At 38.0% G+C, this 22,583-nt stretch overlaps 2 protein-coding genes and 2 long non-coding RNA genes across 4 annotated transcripts; 1 reads left to right on the plus strand and 3 right to left on the minus strand.

Annotated features, from left to right (window-relative positions):
• Positions 1 to 8,014: 8,014 nt before the first annotated feature.
• Positions 8,015 to 8,809, plus strand: LOC133729592 (secreted RxLR effector protein 161-like). Its single transcript, XM_062157150.1, has one exon. The coding sequence runs from the start codon at positions 8,015 to 8,017 to the stop codon at positions 8,807 to 8,809; it is 795 nt and encodes a 264-aa protein (XP_062013134.1).
• A 4,415-nt stretch (positions 8,810 to 13,224) lies between these two features.
• On the minus strand, positions 13,225 to 14,139 carry LOC133718301 (uncharacterized). The gene is made up of 2 exons (XR_009850230.1): positions 13,694 to 14,139; positions 13,225 to 13,272 (listed from the first exon to the last, which is right to left on the minus strand). It is a non-coding gene; the product is annotated as an uncharacterized LOC133718301 (long non-coding RNA).
• Positions 14,140 to 16,142: 2,003 nt separating this feature from the next.
• On the minus strand, positions 16,143 to 16,885 carry LOC133707667 (uncharacterized). Its single transcript, XR_009845252.1, has 3 exons — positions 16,570 to 16,885; positions 16,306 to 16,378; positions 16,143 to 16,222 (listed from the first exon to the last, which is right to left on the minus strand). It is a non-coding gene; the product is annotated as an uncharacterized LOC133707667 (long non-coding RNA).
• A 3,251-nt stretch (positions 16,886 to 20,136) lies between these two features.
• On the minus strand, positions 20,137 to 22,440 carry LOC133725233 (glyoxylate/hydroxypyruvate reductase A HPR2-like). The gene is made up of 2 exons (XM_062152397.1): positions 21,928 to 22,440; positions 20,137 to 20,837 (listed from the first exon to the last, which is right to left on the minus strand). The coding sequence occupies exons 1-2, from the start codon at positions 22,354 to 22,356 to the stop codon at positions 20,319 to 20,321; spliced, it is 948 nt and encodes a 315-aa protein (XP_062008381.1). The 5' UTR covers positions 22,357 to 22,440; the 3' UTR covers positions 20,137 to 20,318.
• Between the last annotated feature and the right edge of the window lie 143 nt (positions 22,441 to 22,583).

Raw genomic sequence — 22,583 nt, forward strand, 5'->3', positions numbered from 1 at the left:
GTAGGTAATTTCAGAGGAGCATGGTCTAGATTTTCCCCCAGATGAGTTCTGCTGAAGTAGAAGCATGTAGAGCAGGAGCTTGTAGAGCAGAGGGATACTGATGGCCATTTACCAGGGCTGGAAGAAGGTAGAGATTGGAAGTGACTCATCTGTTATTGTCGCTGCCCTCAATCACCATGTTGAGAGTACTTCAGAGGTTAATCAGATTCTTGATGATTGTGAAGATTATATGCAAACCTTTAGTTTTATTAAAATTCAATATGTTTATCGAGAAGCAAATAGTGTAGTCAATCGTTTTAGCTCACTTTGCTAGTTTAGATCATTCTGTTGATCTTTCTTTAGTAGAGGCTCTTGCTTTCTTGCAGGATATCCTATATGACGATATTGTAATGCAAATATGCTTGCTGGGGGTATAGATACACATCCCCCGATGCAACAAGGATTAATAAATAATAACATGGGTATGGGGATGAGCCTTCCAGCTTGACTCCGTTCCAAACCTCTTTATTTTAAAAAGAAAAAATTGGGGTACATCACTGTTGATATCACTTATATTACATACCGCCAAGCATAGGCAACGACCTCATAGGTGGGCCCCGCGACATGGTTAGTCCCACCTACGACATGCATCCGGTAGTCCGACACCCGAGCTACCTCGCTATGGTGGAGGTCGGCCGGTACCACGTAGGGAGGCCACCCTCCCATGATCTCCAAGAGGCTTCAAGAGAAGTAAATATGTGTATTATGTCCCACATTGGAAATATATAATAGAATGGGACTTCCTTTAGCTATAAAAGGAAGTCCTCCCCTTCTTAGTAGAGGATGGGTCCATGATCCCCATACTTGTATCACTACAAAGGCTACTTGGCCTCACTTTTAGTGGAATCTCTAAGTGGACGTAGTCTTGCCTCAAGGGCACGGTGAACCACTATACATGCTTGTGTCAATCTCTCTCTCCATCATGCTTCTTACTTTAGGTCCCGTATTCTCACACAGAAACATTGGCGCTAGAAGGAGGGTCCCTAAGTTTGGGTATGAGTCTCCGACCTTGAGCAAGGGTCATGTACGGGAACCACCAATCATGTACGCGCAAGACACCTCCGACCTTGAGCAAAAGTCATGTACAAGTACCACGAGTTATGTACGAGTACCATGAGTCACCGGGTACATGGGTACTCATTGGACACCTCTTACCCTCCACTCCCAAGCTCCACTCTTCTTCGGGACTCACGAGTCATCGGGTACTCCGCAACTCCAGCCTCGTACGGGTACTCATCTATAATTGAATCTCATGGTCTCTCTTGATCGTTCATGCATGCATCATGCTGCCATGCAACACACCACTACCAATCTAAGAATCAAGGTCCAGCTGCATGTAGTCCCGTGTGTCATCCCACCCCGGAGAGTCGGAGACCCCGACTTCTACTTGGACCTGCTGGGTTTGACTCTTCACCAGCATCACCCACCGCAATCTCTAGGTGACTACCTCCAGGGGCGGAACCAGGATTTGTATCTTGGGGGGGTCCAGTTATAAACTAAATTTGCACGTATAACAGTAATTTTGGTAGTCTTTTTGTTTTGGAAAATTAAAAGAGTTCTTTAATCAAAACTACCCTATCATGTAAAGTATTTCATCATTAAGAAAAATTTATTGAATATGTCCCATAACCACAATTAAATATTCAACCGTAAAAAAACGAAATTCATTTTAACGCCAAAAAAAACTTAGAAATTAATAGCAAATCAAATATGATTATTGTTTGCTTTTTTCTCTTTAAACTTTCCTTTCAAACCCTAAGTAACGGTGGGGAAGTTTACTGTACTTGGAACATTTCATGTATTTTGGTCTAACTAACCAACCAAAATAAGTTTCCTCTTTTTGTTCAGTTTTAACTTATGTAGGATTACATTGTGAAGCTGTGGGCTGAGATTTTTTTTTTTTTTTTGGGGGGGGGGGGGGGGGGGGGGGGTCCAATCATATGAATTAACACAGTTCTCCTCGTCCAGACCCCTGCAGGCCTTTACACAGTTCCGCCCCTGACTACCTCCAACCTCTGGTACCCGTACGGTATAATTACCCTGGTCTGCCTCATGGTACCAGCAGCACTTACCGGTACCGCACTTCGGAAGTGATCGGGGTAGCCATGCTTCCTAGGTTGTCATCAACTCCCGTACCGCTCTATTCCTCCGGGAACTTACCACAACAAGACTATCACAGGTACTCTTCTCAGGCTGACATCTCGGTGACTCTCACCGACCACCGACACTGGTCACCAACACTTAAGAAGTTCTTAGCTCTGCATACCTGAAGCATGCTTCTTACCGGTACCCCCTGCCTCCATTGGTACCCTGTCATGACAACTATCATCGGTACCAGCTACCAAACCCAGATAAGTTCCGGCACCCGCTGGCCTCCTTCACCAACCCATGCTCTCTCAAGCATCAGACACTCGTCCGGGGTTTAAAAAAAAAAAGGGGAGGCTCTGGGTCTGTTCATTTCAAGCATATCGGTGATCATCACCATCCTCCCGGCACCACCCGCCAAAACAGCCTCTTTCTCTCAGTGAAGACATCTTCCTCACCTCACGAGACCCGCAGATACGACTCAACCCACCAAGGCTCCTGGGCTTCGATTGTCCTGGTCAAATCAAGGTTGTTGGGTCAATTTAGATCCCCCGGGGTCTCGCCTATGTCAGTTCAAAATACCTGTGGCAGCCAAAAAAAAAAAAAAGGAAGCTCTGGGCACCCGAGTATCTGTTTTGGGCACCCAGTGTTAGAATAAATGTGGACCTATCATCATCTATGTTTAGTTTACAAACTAGATTGGAATTTGTCCATTAATAGGAGTTGTATGTTAAGTACAAAACCTAGTAACCTATTGAGACAATTATATCAACTCATTGGTTAGGAATCCATTAGTTGGATTACATTGTAATTCGACTTAGTGTTGCATTAGGTTTTCTTGTTGTTGGTGACTTGGATTCTAAGAAACATCTTTATGGGAGGATTCTTAGGATCATAACCAATATATATAGATGTGTTGGTCCCTGCTCTCTCGGTTACAAAGCATTAAGTCCTGCCCCATAGAAAGGAGCTTGAATCCAGAGTTGAGGAGAAGATCAATCCACGTTCATTGTCAAGTTCGTTTAGTGCTACTGCAATGGCTCCTAATACCGAAGAAGGTTAGTATATAAACTTGTAGTTTGGTTCATGTGGTCTTGATTAATATTCAGTGTGTTTATGTATTTGTGAATTGATCATGGATTTGGTTTTGCTCATTCAGTCTAACAAATGGTATCAGAGCATCAGGTTTTCACAAACATAAATCAATTTTTGATTAATCAATTTTGGAAGAACCAAAATTTTATTTTCAGCAAAAATTTATAAAACTTGTTCTAAACCTTGCTAGAGAAAACAAAGGCCACGAGTGGGCCAGTTTTTAGAAAAATCGTTCGGCCCAAACCCGCAGAAAAAGCTGACCCGGGTCCGATCATTCAGAACCCTTGCAGATGACCGTTGTATTCCAACGGTAATTTTTGTTTTGGGAATTAGGGTTCTATCCGGGATTGAAAGCGAAGGGGACGTTTATGTCCTCTATGGAATTCAAAACACCAAATTCTGCGGATTAAGAAGCCGAATTGATTGATTGCTGTTTTAATTGAAAATCATGCTTCCGCGATAAAGTTTTGCAGCAAATTAAGAAGAACAAGGTTAGAGTTTTCTGGAAAATTTTGGATTTTTAAAATTGGAATATTTTGATCATCATAATGTGCAAGAACAATAGAGGCATTCCCGGCGTGCACCTAGGCTAGAGTAGATGGTGACCGGATGAAACTTAATTTTTAGAATTTGTTTTTGTGATGTGATGGTTTCAGAATGAGCATGAACTTGAATATCCTGATGTTTTTAATATGATTGTTTATATGTTGTGAAATTTTCTGTAAATAGTGGTCTGCGATGGTATAATATGACATGTGATTAAGTCGATCTCCCTGTACATGCTTGTTATACTAAAAGTTGCAGATTGAAAGGAAATTTTTCATGGTCTGTGATTTTAAATGGTTAAGTGGATATGTTGCACAAAGTGATTATCTGCTTGTTATTCAAAATTCATTAAGATGAAGAAAAGATCATAAACTTGTGTTTTGTTTTTAAACTGTATATGTATATTGTCTTCCAAAGAAGTTCTGAGCTATATGGTTTAAAAGTGGAACAGCATCATGCATAAATTTTGAGTTCAATTCTGGATTCTAGGGACTTTTCTTTTGTCATAAAGATGTTGATTGTCTTTAGAATAATATGAATTCACTGCTTGTGGCATAATGATTGAGGAACCTCCAGAATATCATGTTTTCTGCTATAAAAGTGATACTTGATATTGACTGCAGAATTGGGGCTAAAATTACCTTGTTTTGGTATTGTTTTGTTTTTTTAGAAGTTTTGTTTTTGCTTGTGTGTTTACATGAACTGCTTTAGAATTAACACATATATGCAGAACATTTTTTGACAAAACTTGTTTTGAGAACTGTTGAAAACTAAAACTTACACTTTTCTTTTATTTTGCTCCCTAGGAATCACCTACATGAATTTGAATAACATCCAGATGCTTACTGGATCCAACTTTAAGGCTTGGAAGAGTGGTATAGAGTTTTATCTCATGATACATGAGAACATGGATTTATGTTTTACTGATACAGAACCCTATGGAATAGATGCCAGTAGCTCACCTGATGAGAAGAAATATTATCGAGATTGGCATAGAGCAAATTATAGGGCTAAGAATGTAATGAGGACCACCATGTCTGATACTGTGAGAGGTAGCATAGATGAACCAGCCCTAGCAGCCGATTATATGGATGCTATAGCCGAGAAATTCAAGGAAAGCAATAAGGCTGAAGCAGCAAGACTCAATAAGGAGATGAATGAATTAAAATACACTGGTAGTGGAGGAGTTAGGCAGCACATATTGAAGCTTACTGAATTAAATGCTAGGCTCAGGGATCTCGATATGGGGGTTAAGGATGACCAACTTGTTCACAATGCCTTAGACTCCCTACCACCTAGTTTTAACACCTTGAGGACCAGCTACAATGCACAGAAGGAGAACTGGACCTTGAATGAGCTTATTGCCATCTGTGTTGATGAGGAGAGTAGGATGAAGAAAGAGAAGCAGCCCTCCACCTCTGTCAATTTAGTTGAAAAGCCAAAGAAACAGAACAAGTTCAAGCCTAAGAAAACCATTGCTAAGCCATCAAGAAATACTGCAGCAGCTAAGGTCAACAAGCCATTTAAGTTCAAGTGCTACTTTTGTAAGAAAGTAGGACACATGAAGAAGGACTGTACAGGATTTAAGGCATGGCTTGTGAAAAAGGGTAAGATTGATTTATTTGATCATTTAGAAACTTTTTCATTAGAAGTTAATTTTGTTAACATAGAACTTCATTCTTATTGGTTAGATAGTGGCAGTCCCTTACATATTACGAATTCTTTGCAGGGATTCATAAGGAAGAGGAAGCCAAGAAGTGATGAAGCTAACATCTGCGTTGGGAATGGAATGAGGGTTGCAGTCAAGGCAGTAGGATCTTTAAGACTAGATTTGGGATTAGGAAATTTTCTGGTTTTAGATAGTGTTTATTATATTCCCTCAATTAAGAGGAATTTGCTTTCAGTTAGTCTTTTGGTTAAAAGTGGATGTAACTTTTACATTGGTTCTAATGGAATAAAAATTTTCAAGGATTCTCTTGATTTCTTACCTAAAGATTATTCTATTTTTGGTTCTGGTATTATTGTGAATGATTATTTAAGATTGAATTGTTCGTTAGGTCAACAAGAAACTTTACTTGTTGAAAATAACAATAACACATCAAGCATAAACACCATTACTGGTGTCAAAAGAACCTTACACAATGAAAAATCTGCATTTTTGTGGCACAGGAGACTTGGCCATATATCAAAAGAAAGATTGAAAGTACTTGTGAAAAATAAAACACTTCCAGAATTAGACTTTGATGATCTTGAGAATTGTATTGAATGTTATAAAGGAAAAATGACAAACTTAAGAAAGAAAAATGCCAACAGAAGTAAGAAACTGTTGGAATTAATCCATACAGATATATGTGGACCTTTTAGACACAAGACAATATGTGGAAATATTTACTTCATTACCTTTATAGACGATTTTTCCAGGTATAGCTACATCTACTTACTGTCAGAAAAATCACAATCACTTGAGGCTTTTAAAATTTTCAAAACTGAGGTTGAACATCAACTGGACTTGAAAATTAAGGTTGTGAGGTCTGATAGGGGGGGAGAGTTTTATGGCAAATATACTGAGCAAGGACAACAAAATGGTCCTTTTGCATTATATCTGCAAAGTGTAGGCATAAAGGCTCAGTATACAACACCATATAATCCCCAACAAAATGGGGTAGCCGAGAGGAAAAATAGAACTCTATTAAACATGGTAAGAAGTATGATGTGTACTTCAGGATTGCCAAAGATGTTTTGGGGAGAAGCTTTAAGAACTGCAAATTATCTTTGCAACAGATCCCCAAGCAAAGCTGTAGATAAAACACCATTTGAATTATGGTGTGGTAGGCAACCAAGTTTACACCATTGTCATGTCTGGGGATGTAAAGCTGAAGCAAGGATTTATAATCCAAATTTAGGAAAGCTTGATCCAAAGTCTGTAACTTGTCATTTTATTGGCTACTGTGAAAAGTCTAAAGGATATAAACTTTATTCACCTCATCATTCACCTAGAGTTTTTGAAACTCATCAAGTTAAATTTTTAGGTGAAAGTGTCTGCAATACAAATTTTGAGGACTTGTCTTCAGATTTTGAAGAAATTGTAGAGAATGTGGATAATATAGCAGTAATGCCAAGCATTCAAAATAATTCATTAAGTTCAGGATTAGTTCAAAGCCAAAATCCAGTCGAAGATCAAAATGCAATAGATAATGTCTTAGAGGCTAGTGACCATGATTCTGAAATGGCTGAACCAAACTTAGAGCAGGAGCAAGTACAAGAAATTCCAACTGAACCTCAAACTGGACCACAACTTGAGCCTGTACCTGAACCTCAACCTCAACCTGAACCACAACAAGATCAAGTTGTGCAACCTAGAAGATCACAGAGAGTGAGAAAACCAAGGTTTGGAAGGGAGGATGATATTTATGAAGTTTATTTAAACGAAGTAGAATCTGCGTTATCTGATGACAATGATCCCACTAGTTTTAAACAAGCAACTGGAAGTAATGATTCTGATGCCTGGACTCAAGCTATGATTGCAGAGCTTGATTCAATGTATAAAAATGGAGTATGGGAGCTTGTGAAGCCAAAAGAAAATCACAAGCATATTGGCTGCAAGTGGGTTTTTAAAACCAAAAGAGATGTCAGTGGAAATATAGAGAGACATAAAGCTAGACTAGTTGCTAAGGGTTTCACACAGAAGGAAGGGATAGATTTTACAGAAACTTTCTCACCTGTTTCAACTAAAGATTCATTTAGAATCATAATGGCTCTAGTAGCTCATTATGACATGGAATTACATCAAATGGATGTAAAAACAGCCTTCCTGAATGGGGAGCTAGAGGAAGAAATCTTCATGGTACAGCCTGAAGGTTTTATTGAGGCAGGGAAAGAAAATATGGTCTGTAGACTTAAGAAATCCATTTATGGACTCAAACAAGCTAGTAGGCAGTGGTATAAGAAATTTGACTCAGTGGTTTCATCTTTTGGATTTTCTGAAAACCTTGTCGATGAATGTGTTTATCTTAAAGTTGTTGGAAACAATTTTATCTTTCTTATCCTATATGTAGATGATATTCTTCTTGCTAGCAGTAATGTAAAATTGCTGAAAGATACTAAGGTTTTCTTGTCAAGTAACTTTGACATGAAGGATCTGGGAGAAGCATCATATGTGTTAGGAATTGAGATTAAGAGAGATAGAAAGTAGGGATTGTTGGGATTATCTCAACAAAATTATATTTCAAAAATTCTGAAAAGATTTGGAATGGAAACCTGTGCTAACGGTGAAGTTCCAATGTCTAAGGGAGATAAACTAACTAAAAATCAGTGTCCTAAAACTGATATTGAGAAAACTGAGATGGAATCGATACCATATGCTAGGCTAGTAGGGAGTTTGATGTATGCACAAGTCTGTTCAAGACCAGACTTGTCTTTTGCAGTAGGTATGCTATCCAGATTTCAGTCAAACCCTAGACATGAGCATTGGACAGCTGGTAAGAAGGTTCTGAGGTACCTGCAAAGGACCAAAGACCATATGCTTGTGTATAAACGTGTGAAAAAGCTTGAATTGGTTGGCTTTACTGATTCTGATTTTGCTGGGAATTTTCCTACATCTATGAAGTCGACATGTGGTTATGTTTATATGCTAGCAGGTGGTGCAGTAGCTTGGAAAACAATGAAGCAGTCATTGATAGCTACTTCCACCATGCAGGCAGAGTTGATAGCTATATATGAAGGAGTGTGTGAGGGATTGTGGATCAGAAATTTTATCTTGGAGACTAAAGTGTTGAGTGATCTTGTAACTGGAAGTTTGAAGGTGTTTTGTGATAATGAGGCTGCAGTGTTCTTTAGTAAGAATAGTAAGAGATCAAATAACTCTAAGCACATAGATTTGAAATTCTATAGTATCAGAAAGAGAGTTAAAGATGGTGAAGTTGAGATTTCTGGAGTCAAGACAAGTGATCAACTGGCAGATTCATTTACTAAAGCATTGTCAGTAGCAGCTTTTAAGGAGCAATCCAGGAACATGGGAATTTTGTCGAGTTTTGAAGATGCTTAAGTTCAGTGGGAGCAAAATGTTTTAGAGAAAATTGTTTTTGTTTAGTTTTATTTGGTTTCAGTTCTTGATTTTCTGTTTTGAACTATGTAACAGAAACCTTGTACTTCATGTTTGATTTAATGAAATGAGGTATTTTTCAGTTAATGTTTTGACAGCTTTATTTATTTATTTTGATAAATTTATGGTAGCTGTACAATTTATCAGTTCAGTTCAGTTCAAGTGGATTGTTATATATATGCATATATACAGTTAGAAGCAAACATTGATCCACTGTGTGTAAAGAAATTGTGTTTGCGTTGTGATTTTGAAATTCAAAATACTTAGGTTGGACTGTTATCAAATAGCAACTGCAGGTTGATATATAATGCTATTTGGTTGCATCACATTAAGTTTGAATTCATGTGAAGTGCAGAAACTATTGCTTTGTGGTCTAGAACGAGTATGCTCATTTTGAACATGCCTATTTCTTGATTCTGCAATGGTTGTGCATTTTGACAGAATTAAATGGATTTAAGGTACACTTACATCTCAGTGCACACTTCAGCTATTTCTGGAAATTTTCTTGATTCAGTTTGTGAATAGACAATGATGGTCCAAGTGGGAGAATGTTAGAATAAATGTGGACCTATCATCATCTATGTTTAGTTTACAAACTAGATTGGAATTTGTCCATTAATAGGAGTTGTATGTTAAGTACAAAACCTAGTAACCTATTGAGACAATTATATCAACTCATTGGTTAGGAATCCATTAGTTGGATTACATTGTAATTCGACTTAGTGTTGCATTAGGTTTTCTTGTTGTTGGTGACTTGGATTCTAAGAAACATCTTTATGGGAGGATTCTTAGGATCATAACCAATATATATAGATGTGTTGGTCCCTGCTCTCTCGGTTACAAAGCATTAAGTCCTGCCCCATAAAAAGGAGCTTGAATCCAGAGCTGAGGAGAAGATCAATCCACGTTCATTGTCAAGTTCGTTTAGTGCTACTGCAATGGCTCCTAATACCGAAGAAGGTTAGTATATAAACTTGTAGTTTGGTTCATGTGGTCTTGATTAATATTCAGTGTGTTTATGTATTTGTGAATTGATCATGGATTTGGTTTTGCTCATTCAGTCTAACACCCAGTCCAGGCACCAGGATTTGCTCACTCTCATCTACTTCGAATCACCTGCCAACTTGAACTGGGCACCTGCAACTAACCAGCACTCTCGCCATTGCTGCTCCAGAACTTGCTGAGATAAGTTCTTCATATTGCAAATGTGTTCATATACTACTTGGTAAGATAGGTTGATTATCTTGATCCCATGTGCATGCATGATTATCTTGATGCCACGACGTCCAAAGTCCAGTACTTCATGATCCAAATGTTACATGCTCACAAACCCAGGCATGTACATATATCAATTAAGGCTGCATGTATGTGAAGCAATACTAGCACTATGATAACCACTAGCATTTCTCAAGCATGTGCACGTGAACTCCTCATCAAGCATATTTCGTCATGCTACCATTATCCTCGCATATTTAAACTATGCATGCCTAATGTTACGCTTCCATTATCATAAATGGATGTTTCTACCGATTCCATCGAGATTTAAAGGTTTACACGTGGAGGTAGCTAGGCTCTAATGCCTGCACATGCATTATTTTTGCTTAGACTCAGCATGTAGCCAATTAACTCAACCACACATGCATTATTTTCATCATCATTTTGCTACATACTCTGCCATTTTAGTGATGCATGCAACAGTCATTCAAAGATGGCAGCAAATTGTACAACCATACAATTAGTTACGTAAATCAAATGAACAAGTACTAGTCACTTGTTTATTTTTGAGGAGTCACACTCACTCAACCGGGCACCTCCTTATGCGAAAAAAGTCAAGCAGACTATCGATCATTATTTGTCGATTACATGGAACATCATGCGGACAACTCTAACATGACTTTATACTCGGGTCAACCCCAATTTTCAACTTCTCCAATCGGCAAAAGATAAGTTCTCATTTACACTTAAATTAGAGCTAATTAATGTTATACTTTACATGCTTCAAATAACGATTTCTATAATCTAAGCATGCCTACAAAATGTGATAGTCTCGATATCATATCTATTATACCTACGTGTTAATACTTAATTTAATTGCCTGTCAATTAAAAATTGCTACATGTATACATATGACACTAAATAAGTGTAACGTGCGGTACTTAAAATCCTCGCCCCGAGCGAGGTACCCCAACGGGGTTACGAGGTACAAGGCCATCATTCTACCCGGGGCCACGCCACCGGGTACCGGAGGCCAAAGGCACCAGATACCCCAACGGGGTTACGAGGCACAAAGCCTTCATTCTACCCGGGGCCACGCCACCGGGTAAAGGAGGCCTACCAGCCCTCATTCGGCCTCATTGGGTTAAGGAGGCTCAAGCCCTCATCTACCCCACCGGGTACACGAGGCTCAAACCCTCATTCACCCCACTGGGTACACGAGGCTCGAAGCAATCTACTCCACAAGGTGCTAAGGCTCCAGCCTATCTACCCCACCGGGTACACGAGGCCTACAGGCCCTCATAAATCCTCTACTCGAGCGAGCGAGGTATCCCTACGAGATAACTAAAGGGTAGCTCCCTTACAAAAGCCAAGGTCCAGTCCCTTGCATCCAAATCTTTGCCCCGAGCGAGGTACCCCCAATGGATAAGCACTTTTGAGTCATCTCACCTCCCGACCGTTCTCTACACTTGGGGGACTTATTCATACCACTTATCACAAGTGGAGGTAGTACCCGACCGGGACTATCATTCTGCTATGGTCTATTAATGGAAATATTGAAATTTTTTCACCTATTGTTGATCGCAACAATTAAATTTCTTTTACATCCCATTAATAAGACCATAGGACAAAACTCACAAAACTCACACCCACTCAACATGAGCGAGCTCAACTCTTACATTCCCGTTACACGTGAGCCAAACAATCAGTTATGGCTTATACGTTCGGGTTAAGTAAGTTAGAGTTCTTTCCTCTAACCTATACTTGGGGGACTACCATGGCCACGCCATAGTCTCGCCATTATAGCTCTATGCTCAGCCTCACCGGCATCCTCAAGCGTAACCCAAATCCACACTTTTATTTTACTAACTACATAAACTTGGGGGACTCAGCGAGTAACCACACTCCCGATCCTAACATGTGCACCATATGCATACAACATATACATATCATTATGTATGTGTCATCGTGTTCATCACACATCTTTGCATCATATGCACTTTGTATGCTATCAAAACCACATACATTTTCTACTAGTACGGCGTATGTCAATACTACATAATACGTGCATACACACAATGTGTAACATGCATCTCCACTATGCCAGAAAAGCAATTAGACGACAGAGGAGATCTGTCGTCTGATGAAAAAAAATTCTGTTGTCTAGTACGGTGCCGTCTCTTGGGGGTATCAGACGACAGATTTCCTCTGTCGTCTTATATTTCAGACGACAGAAATTTGTTAGGTCATCTTTTGTCTGATGAAATCAAGACATGAGATTAGTGAATTCAGACGACAGATAAATGTGATGTAATCTGAAAACAAATAACAGTTCCTTGTAATTTCTATGATCTAATGCTTATTCCAAAGACAGAAAAATGGTCATTTCTGTTGTCTGAATGGACTTATAATAACAGTTTAGTGTTGTTTTATTCAAATTCCAATAACAGTTAACTGTCATTAGCATTTAGTTCAAATTACATTTATCTATCGTCTTTAGTAGCCTACAATAACATTTATCTGTTGTTTCAGTGCACAAGTAACGACATATTTTTTCTAGTTTCTGTTGTTCTTAGATATGTCCAACAACATATTTGGATTTCATTTTGTTGTTGCTTTTTATTTCAGATGACAATTTTCTGTTGTTTGAGTGCACAAGTAACAACATATTTTTTCTTGTTTCTGTTGTTCTTAGATATGTCCAACAACATATTTGGATTTCATTTTGTTGTTGCTTTTTATTTCAGATGACAATTTTCTGTTGTTTGAGTGCACAAGTAACAACATATTTTTTCTTGTTTTTGTTGTTCTTAGATATGTCCAACAACATATTTGGATTTCATTTTGTTGTTGCTTTCTAATTCAGATGACATATTTGTATTCTCATTGTGCCACAATTATGTAAATCTGGAAACCACCCAATGCATTCATCAAATATGGAATCCATTCATAAAAATACCAATATTTGATTAATCTGTTACTACAGCTATACATACATCCATAATGGAGCTAAACTTAGTAAACATCAGTTCAATAATCTCTCTCTTCTTCTTCTTCTTCTTTTCTTTAGTTTCTTCATTTCTCCACTTTTGTTTCTTCTTCTGAATTTCTTCTTCTTCCCCTTCTTCCCCTGTTCTCTTCTCTTGTTTTTTTTTTTTTTTTGGTTTTGTTTTGAGGTCTTTCAGACCAACCTGCAAGAAGAGTAAATCCTTAAAATAAGAACAACTTTGAAGATACAGCTGCAATGGGACATCAAAACCAAAGGGATATTCACATAAAGACAATGAATGAACACTTATATATGGAAAACAACAGCAACAACAACAACAAAAAATGAAGAAGAATAATTAACCCCTTTGATTATCTTCGAAAACAAAGTTTGTTTGAGACTTATTCTTGACATCACTAATGAGGTTAGAATCAGGAGGAAGACAAATACAATTACGTTTATGCTTCAATTCAATAGGATGTGGTTGCACAGAAATATTTGTCGGCAAATGCCTTCAATGTAATGATGCAGAAATAAAGGAGACAGTAAGTTGAAATGAAACTATATACCTGCAAAAATTTCACGGAAAAAAAAACCAAAAAACCACATGTTCAGTTTGTTACCTGGGGTCAAGTCAAGGCAGAATAGAGAGGGGTTTTTTTCCAAGGCATTGACATCAATTGGGGTTCATATCCATGGCAGAACTGGTACGCTTTTTGGCTTATGATCTTCTTATATCACCCTAACCAACAAAACCATCGATACCATTCAGATTGAAAGATATATCTGAAGGGGGGAAGTTTCAAACTCTAAGCTAAAACACCAGTAAGCTCTATATATGAAGGAAAGTTAAAAGAATTTGATTACAAAAATTCAATGGATTCAAAATGTTTAAACTTTTCCATATCAAGAACCGAAATCATATCAGGTACAATCTCAAGTACTAAATATGGACTTGCTCCAAATCATAAACTCATGCAGGGTATATCCAACATCATATATAGCAGACACAATTAATGATGAAAGGAATGCCAGAGAGACCTACTTAAGGCACTCCAACTTTGATGCTTCAAATATGGTTAATTGGGTGTTCTGTATAACTAGAAGGTGTATCTCATGCATCCATATTACTGGCACCTTTCATCATATTATGATCGACATCCTGACTTTATGAATTGGTGCGTTGTAGCTTTGCATTTTGAAAACTAAATGACAAAAGGCATGTCCAGAAGCTTGAAAGCAAAACGAAGACAAACAATATATTTAAGCCTTTTCATGAATTGGTGGCATGATTAAACAAAATTAAATTAATTCAGCTGGCGGTGGTATATATGACCAAATAGAATAAATTGGTAGAAAAGAGTATGAAAGGATGGGTTCGTACCAATTTCAGACTCAAACACCAATTGCTCGCTTGAGAGTTTGAAGAATCTGCATATATAGAATATATTGAAAACAATTATATGAAATTAACAAAGATAAACTAGAGTACTCAATGGAGCTGCTATAAGGTTTTTGTTATATATCTAGCGGCCAAAATTGAAACCATCTGCAATTCAGTAACATTGTCAAATACAGTTACATCTACAATTCAGTTACACAGCTCAGAAAATATAAATGAAAAAAAAAAAAACCAAAAAAGAGGCATGCTTAAACTGAAGTCATTTACCAAAAGACAGATCATAAATGTGACGGTAAAAGGCATACAACATTGTCATTGGCACCAAACATACATGACATTACTAGCATAATTCTATAAATATATTGCTTTTTTGCACACCACATAGAAACTCTAATTAAGTTAATTCCATATTTAGCTCATGATGACTAAGCAAATATAACTGGTATGAAGGCAAATTTTTACTATCACCTGAATTTAACAACTCAACTAGGCATAAGAAAATATGTGCTGCTGTAGGTAGCTACATGTTCAGATTTATGTTTAGTCTCTTTGAGTACTCCATTTGGAGTAACTTAATTGGATTTGGCTACTGGATCAGCCAAAACATAATAGAGCAAAGATAGAATTTGAAAAAATAATAATAATAAATAAAAAGAGGGGGCATTAATGCAAGAATAGAGATTTCTATAATGAAAAGTTTGCAAATCCTTAGCCAAAACGAGCAACTTGGTGTGTTTATAATGAAAAGAATCAAGTAATGCATGTCCCCTTATTTAACCCTTATACTATGCAGTCTTATCTACCCCGGTCTAATAATCTATCACTAAATTTCTCTTGCATGCATGTAAATAAAGCAGAATAGCAACTAGCATATACTACAAGAAAAACTTACGATCTGCCCTTGCTCAGCACTTTTCTTAACCTCAAAGCCTTTCTTCTCTTGCCCTTAGAAGGCTTGTCCTCTATTTCTTTAGTAGAGCTGTCCATCATCCTCTTGTTCTCCAGCTAGAGTTTTCATAAGCAAAAATCCTACACATAATAAATTCCAGTTTATAAATGATATGTAGATTTAACAAGAAATTGATACAGCTAAGTTATGTGCTCGAACCAAGATATAACTTAAGGCCATTATCATATGGACACCATCAAATAACAAACTAAACAAATTAGTAAACCAAGAAACTCAATTATCAGCTGGAGCAATTAATACAATAGCATATTCCAAGTGCATGCCAAAAACTGTAATTGAACAACAGGGCAGCATGCAACAGGTACTCTCAACAAAGGAAATACAAAAACCAATCACAAAACAGAAACCAACACTCGTGGAAACTTACAAATAATGGGAAAAAATAAAGAACCAATGAATAAATATATGTGGAGCAAGGTAGGGGAACTTAGGCAAACACAATCACTTGTAATGCATGACATGCAAAAATAATAATGGTATCTACTATAGGAATAAATACAAATTATAAACATGGATACTTAGACACAGCAGCTCTGCAAGTCTCTTCAAGGTAACCCTTGAGTAATTCGTTGAAACAACTAGAATATTATGCAAAAGCATCACATGTATAAGAAATTGATTGCAAACCAAACAGTGAATTAAAAGGCAGAAAAGTATATGTGTGATGTCTAGGAAAAACCTACGTGCATGTTTATTTATCCTCTGCCTTATCCTCAGCTGCTTTGTCATTTATAAAGATCCTCCAAGCATATTCTTCTCATTGGAAGCCTGAAAACAGAGCTTTTAGGAGGTTCAAGTCATTGGAAGGTGGAAGAGACTAAGAAAATTAGAAAGAGAGTGTGTAAATAAGTGATGTAGTTTACCCATGAGAATACTTGAGAGTCAGAAAGCCATAGGAGCTCATGGGTTTAGAATCTCTTCGAAGCCAAATCAAAACTGAACACCACGAACAATATTGCATCATACTAAATATGCATCATAAAATAGAAAAATGAAAAGTAAAAGAAGAGTTAGAGAGCGAGTTATATCAGTTCCTGATCAAGCCAAAACCCAAGAAAGAGAATTGTAACATACAACTCAATAGACATCACAAAAGAAGATTGACAAAAATCAAAGCTACTACTTACTCTGAAATTGAACCCATATATGTGGGAAATAAATAAAGTTGCCTTCTGAAGGCAGACAGAGTGGAGCATCCAACCTCCGTACTTAGTTACATCTAACCTCCTATAAAATCCAGATCTGAAATCAAATTTTTGTTCATAAAAAGAATCGAACGAATCAAAATCGAATCAATTGATAAGGAAATGCCTCAAAGACTTTAGCCAAAGTTAAATGCCTCAAAGACTAAACAGTTTAAAACTTGTGGCGATACAACCTATGAAAGTAATGCCAAGGGGCCAAGCCCCCACTCCCATAAACCTGCCACCAACAAAACACATATATCAACTCAAATTCAAATAACCCAATTGCTCACAGGCCCACAAATTTTGAAAAGCATATGCACATGTTACATGATGTTTGAACATGCAAGTCTTTCGCAACTAAGCCAAAAAGAAAAGAAAAAAAAAATTTAACTTACCTTATTCAGACAACATAATTTCATAGCTGTGTTGTTTGAATATCACTCCATTCACTATTCAGCTATATGGTTTGGGCATTTGAGAGGGAAAAGCCTAAAATTTGTTGGAGGGAAATCTGAAATTTCTGCTAGGGTTCAATATAGAAAATTTCAATCTTTTCAAACGACATTTATCTGTCGTCTGAATCTGACCATATCTTCCAAATGAAAAAAGTATGGTTTCTTTGTGTATTCAGACAACACATTTAATTTATTTGTTGTCTGAAAAAATCAGACGACAGAAAATCAGCCTTCTGTCGTCTGATAGCTTTTTTGGCATAGTGCTCATATAAACATTCATGCACCTTGATGCATTTGACTCAAATGTCACCTAGATTGCCCTAGCGCAATCAATATGCTCTTTGTACACTCTTATCTTATTTGCAGGTATTAGCTCGATGATGGGCCCCGTGGCACCAACCTACCATGGAAACTTCACAAGACCCTAACAGTCCCTTCTTGCTTACGGAGTTGGGGGACTAGTATGGGTATGGCGTTCAACAGGGTCGTCACTCATACTTGGCGGCATCATATTTAAACTCCCCAACTAAGAAGCGCCTCTTACTCAGGGACTTGGGGGACTTGTTGATATCACTTATATTACATACCGCCAAGCATAGGCAACGACATCATAGGTGGGCCCCGCGACATGGTTAGTCTCATCTACGACATGCATCCGGTAGTCCGACACCCGAGCTACCTCGCTATGGTGGAGGTCGGCCGGTACCTCGTAGGGAGGTCACCCTCCCATGATCTCCAAGAGGCTTCAAGAGAAGTAAATATGTGTATTATGTCCCACATCAGAAATATAGAATAGAATGGGACTTCCTTTAACTATAAAAGGAAGTCCTCCCCTTCTTAGAAGAGGATGGATCCATGATCCCCCATACTTGTATCACTACAAAGGCTACTTGGCCTCACTCTTAGTAGAATCTCTAAGAGGACGTAGCCTTGCCTCAAGGGCAAGGTGAACCACTATACATGCTTGTGTCAATCTCTCTCTCCATCATGCTTCTTACTTTAGGTCCCGTATTCTCACACAGAAACAATCACGTAGAAAATAATTCAAATTTTGGTCACACAAAAGGCCTCACTATTTGTGCAACACATTAGTCAATGCTCGATTCATTTGGCGGATGTATGGTATTTACAACTCATTTCAACAATCGTTTTACCAATAAAACTCCACAACCTCCTCTTGGATTGGCCGTTTTGGTATTAGTGAAAATTGAACTTAGATGGTCACAATTCCCGCAAAAAAAAAAAAAAAAAAAAAAAACACAACAACAACAAATTGTTTTTGTTGGTTTCTCTGGTGTAGCCTGGCAGAATGTTGTACCCGCTGCCAGATAGAAGGTAACTCTGGGACCCTGTTCAAGAAAATACATAATATCAGAGGTACAGACCGAGCTTGCTGGTCTATGCCTCTCTGATGCTTAAGTAAGCTCTATGTATATAATTTGGCAAAGTAACAGTATGGGATCAGAAGTTATTACCCTTGTGAAGATGGTTGAGATTTGTTTATATACGTACTCTTAGCAAGGAAAGGGTTTTTCCATATTTTCGATGTGGGATGCAGTTCCCCTGTTGATAGGTTCTGATAGCAGTTCTAATGCATACTTTGGGGAGTCCTGCCAGGCTGAGCGTTGCTCGGAGTCACCCAAGGTGCCGCCCATTGTGACCACCACCCGGCTGGGTACTGATCCAGGCACTGAACCTGACACTTGGGTGGTCCTACGAGGTCTGGTAGTGGTATGAAACCTTGTGACAGTCCGAAGTATGCGCTAGTATGTACACCAATAGCTCATAATTAGTCAAAAGAAAAATGACAATCATAAATTTCAGCTCTTGGAGTATTGTAGCAATTGACTATGAAACTACAAACCTTGTATCATTTTGATTAGGAGCTTGAATCTTCAAGATAACACAACTTATTTCCGTGCAAACGAATCTTCAAGATTTGACTACTAAGAAAGTTTGGTTTTTCAAATTCCTGTTAGTAATTTGGTCTTTCCTAATTCCAGAGACTTTTTAGAATGCTGTATTTTTTAATTTACCTAGAATGTGACATATTCCATATGGTCAAGTCATAGTTAGTGTAGACATAGACGCTAGACCAGATCAAAATTAGCTTGCTACAAAACTACAAACCTTGTATTATTTTGATTAGGAGCTTGAATCTTAGACATAACACAATTTATTTACATGCAAATGAATCTTCAAGATTTGACTACTGAGAAGGTTTGGTTTTTCAAATTCTTACTAGTAATGGTCTTTCCTAATTTTACGTAGACTTTTTAGAATGCTGTATTTCTTGATTTACCTAAAATGTGACACATTCCATACCGTCAAGTCATAGTTAATGTAGAAATAGACTAACATCAAAGTTAGATTTTGTGTATATAAATAACCAATGATGCTTCAGGTTTGACAATTAGTTACGTCTACAACTCCAAAGATGCATATGCAGTTAAAAAAACAAGTTGTGATGTGGGATAAGATGGTGTTAATTGTTAATTATCGGTCTTTTTGGCAAAATCGCTTGCGAGGGCTATACGTTAGCTTTAGATCGAGTTCCTCTTGTGACCCAGAAATTTAACATTAGCATTTCTAATTGGAAATCTCAGAGAACACATAGCATTATGTATAATTTCCGCATTTGTTTTCCTTAATTCTTATTGTTGGCTTTCTTTAACTTAAGAAATGTTTTTCTAGGGTCACATTTATTCAGCAATTAATCGACCTTTTTTTTTTTTTTCGATTTTGTGTGGTGTTGGGGGAGGGGGTCAGCGTTAGGAAGTTAGCGACACACACATACCATATGCAGGGTATCCCAGCCGAAGCCAGACTAATCCACTTTTTTCTTGTATATGATTTCATACACAAAATAAAAATAAAAACATGAAAAGCATTTTGGTCTTATTCCTGTGTTTTCTCTGTTCTTGTTCCGCAACTAATTCCATTTACAGCAGCAATCTTCGTATATTTATCCAAAATCAATCCTTTGCTCATCAAATTATAAGTTAGTTTGCTTTGAAATAGATGGATAAGTGAGTGCAATGCAACCAATCACTAAACCAAGAAGCCAAATATATATTTTTAAATGCCATGATATAATTTCAATAGTGGACAGGTATCAATCAGCTGTTTCAACATGAGTTTGCCATTCCAGAAACAATGATCCTAGTTATTGAAGAAGACAGTAGTGCGGTAGTGCCAGATCAAGATGATGCCTCCAATGGACTTTGTATACTGTTAAACCACAGGGGTCAGCAATGGTTTGTTCAAGAAGTGAGCCTCAAGATTCCCAATAACAAGGTCAGCCATTGCATTGCGAGTTTCAGTAGTACCACTTCCTGCATGAGGCAAGAGCACCACATTTTCAAGACCAAACAGCTGCTCCGGTACTTCTGGTTCATTTTGATACACATCAAGGCCGGCTCCACCTAATCGGCCTTCTAGCAGTGCAGATACTAACTCAGGCTCATCAACATGATGACCCCTCCCAATGTTAATGAGAACACCCTTTGGCCCCAATGCATCAATGACTTCACGATTGATAATGTCGCAGGTTTCTTCAGTGAGTGGGCACGCAACAACTAGAACATCACAGTTGGAGGCCAATTCTACAACAGTAGGATAATACTTGTACTTCAATTCTGGTTTTTCTGTTCTGGAGAAGTAGGCAATGGGGCAGCTAAAAGCCTCAGCTCTCTTGGCAACTGCTTTGCCGATTCTTCCCAAACCGATGATACCAACTGTTTTTCCAGTGAACTGAAATGAAAACAAAAATATTACAAAAGGGGAAACAATCTATACCAGGAAGACAAAAAGGTAAAGCAAAAAAGTTCTTGACATTTCATATGAAAGCTACTACTATGTCCAATTTAAAAAGTTCTTCCAGCAAATATACAACTTGGCGGCATAATCAAAGGCAAACTATCAATATATGACACTAATATCCATCAGAAATATATTACAACCAAAATACCCTAATAACACCTTGGGCATCCAGAAATGGTAATCTCAAAGACTTCCCATCTTATGGTTCCATCTGCTTGACATGGCTATATAGCCAAAAGCAGCTAAAAGAAAAGCTCCAAAGGTCCTAAATCCAACTGTGCAGCATTTTTCTACATGAAAGGTAGAAATGCAGAAGCAATCACACAAACGATTGAGCACTAAAAACTCCACAGAAGTAGCAAAAACACAAAGCAACACACAGAAGAGTAGAATAATTAGAGAAATGCCAGGTTCAACCAATATCGATCACCTTTGCAAAGAAAACAGAGAAACAAGCACCAACTCTACCATGTAATTTCAAGAATTTGGGTAACATGAAATTTAATTTGCATTCTCTATTTCATACACTATACAGAACAATGCACAATCCACTCCAAAGTAATATTTGTTCACAAACCAAATGTACATTATACATCACTATATTAACCAACACCAACTACCCTTAATATATCTTGCTGGGTTGATGCAATCCTTACATCAGAACAATAAAAGTTCATGGAAGAAAATGAAAAGCCTAATAACACACATATTGTTAATAGCAACATAGACATCTTCAGTGAGCAACCTTGACCGACTACTAATTTGCACAAGCACTGTTCTTGCCCCTGACTACTGATTTCTCATAATTGTCCTTTCTATGTTAACAATTAGTCAACGTTTTACCACAATCATGAACCGGGAATTCCAATAAACCCAACTAACACAGCACAGTGACAATAGTTGACTTCAACAGTTGCCTATAAGAACAACCAAACCAGCAAATAAGCAAAGCAAACAATCCAATTGAACTCAAATCCAACATCGTACAACCAATAAAACAGCGAAAGAACAAAAAAGCAACCTTTGTGGTCAACTTGTAGTCACCCTTCTTCCACTGCCCACTCCTGACATAGCGGTCACTCTCACACAGCCTCCGCATGACCGCCAGCGCCAACCCGATGGCGAGGTCGGCCACGTCATCGGTCAACACGTCGGGTGTGTTGGTGACCCGAATACCCTTTTCCTTGCATTTCTTCAAATCAATCTTGTCCGTCCCAACGCTGAAGCTGGAGATGATCTCCAAGTTGGGCAGACTGTCGATGAGTTGGGCATCAGCTCCAGCGCCGCCGTGGCCGACGATGGCTCGGATGGAACTGGAGTTGTCCTTGATGAACTGGGTTTTGTTAGGGACAGTCAAGAGCTTGAGGACGTTGAAGCGCTTATCGAGTTCTTGTTCTAAATAAGCGCTTATCGATGTTGGGACTAGCGTGAGCACATCAATGGAGTCCATTTGGGGTTTGGGATTGGTACCCTTTGTGTTTCGCTTTGCCCACCTCTCCCAAAGTAAACGCTTAGAAAGGTTGTGAACCGGTGAATGGTGATTATTACTAGGAGTTGGTAACAAGTAAAATAGTGGCAGTTACAGGATAAAAGAATTAACTAATAGAATACAACCAAACGGTCCAAACCAAGTGAGCGAATATATGCACCAATAACAATAATAACAATATTTTTTTA

This window comes from Rosa rugosa, chromosome 1 (genome assembly GCF_958449725.1).
Source record: "Rosa rugosa chromosome 1, drRosRugo1.1, whole genome shotgun sequence".
In the NCBI taxonomy this organism is placed as follows: Eukaryota; Viridiplantae; Streptophyta; class Magnoliopsida; order Rosales; family Rosaceae; genus Rosa; species Rosa rugosa.

Coding starts and splice junctions, on each gene's coding strand:
- LOC133729592 (XM_062157150.1), top strand. CDS start 8,015: ATGGAAACCTGTGCTAACGGTGAAGTTCCAATGTCTAAGGGAGATAAA.
- LOC133725233 (XM_062152397.1), bottom strand. CDS start 22,356: ATGGACTCCATTGATGTGCTCACGCTAGTCCCAACATCGATAAGCGCT. Junction 20,838..21,927: donor ACTACAAGTTGACCACAAAG/GTTGCTTTTTTG, acceptor TTTTCATTTCAG/TTCACTGGAAAAACAGTTGG.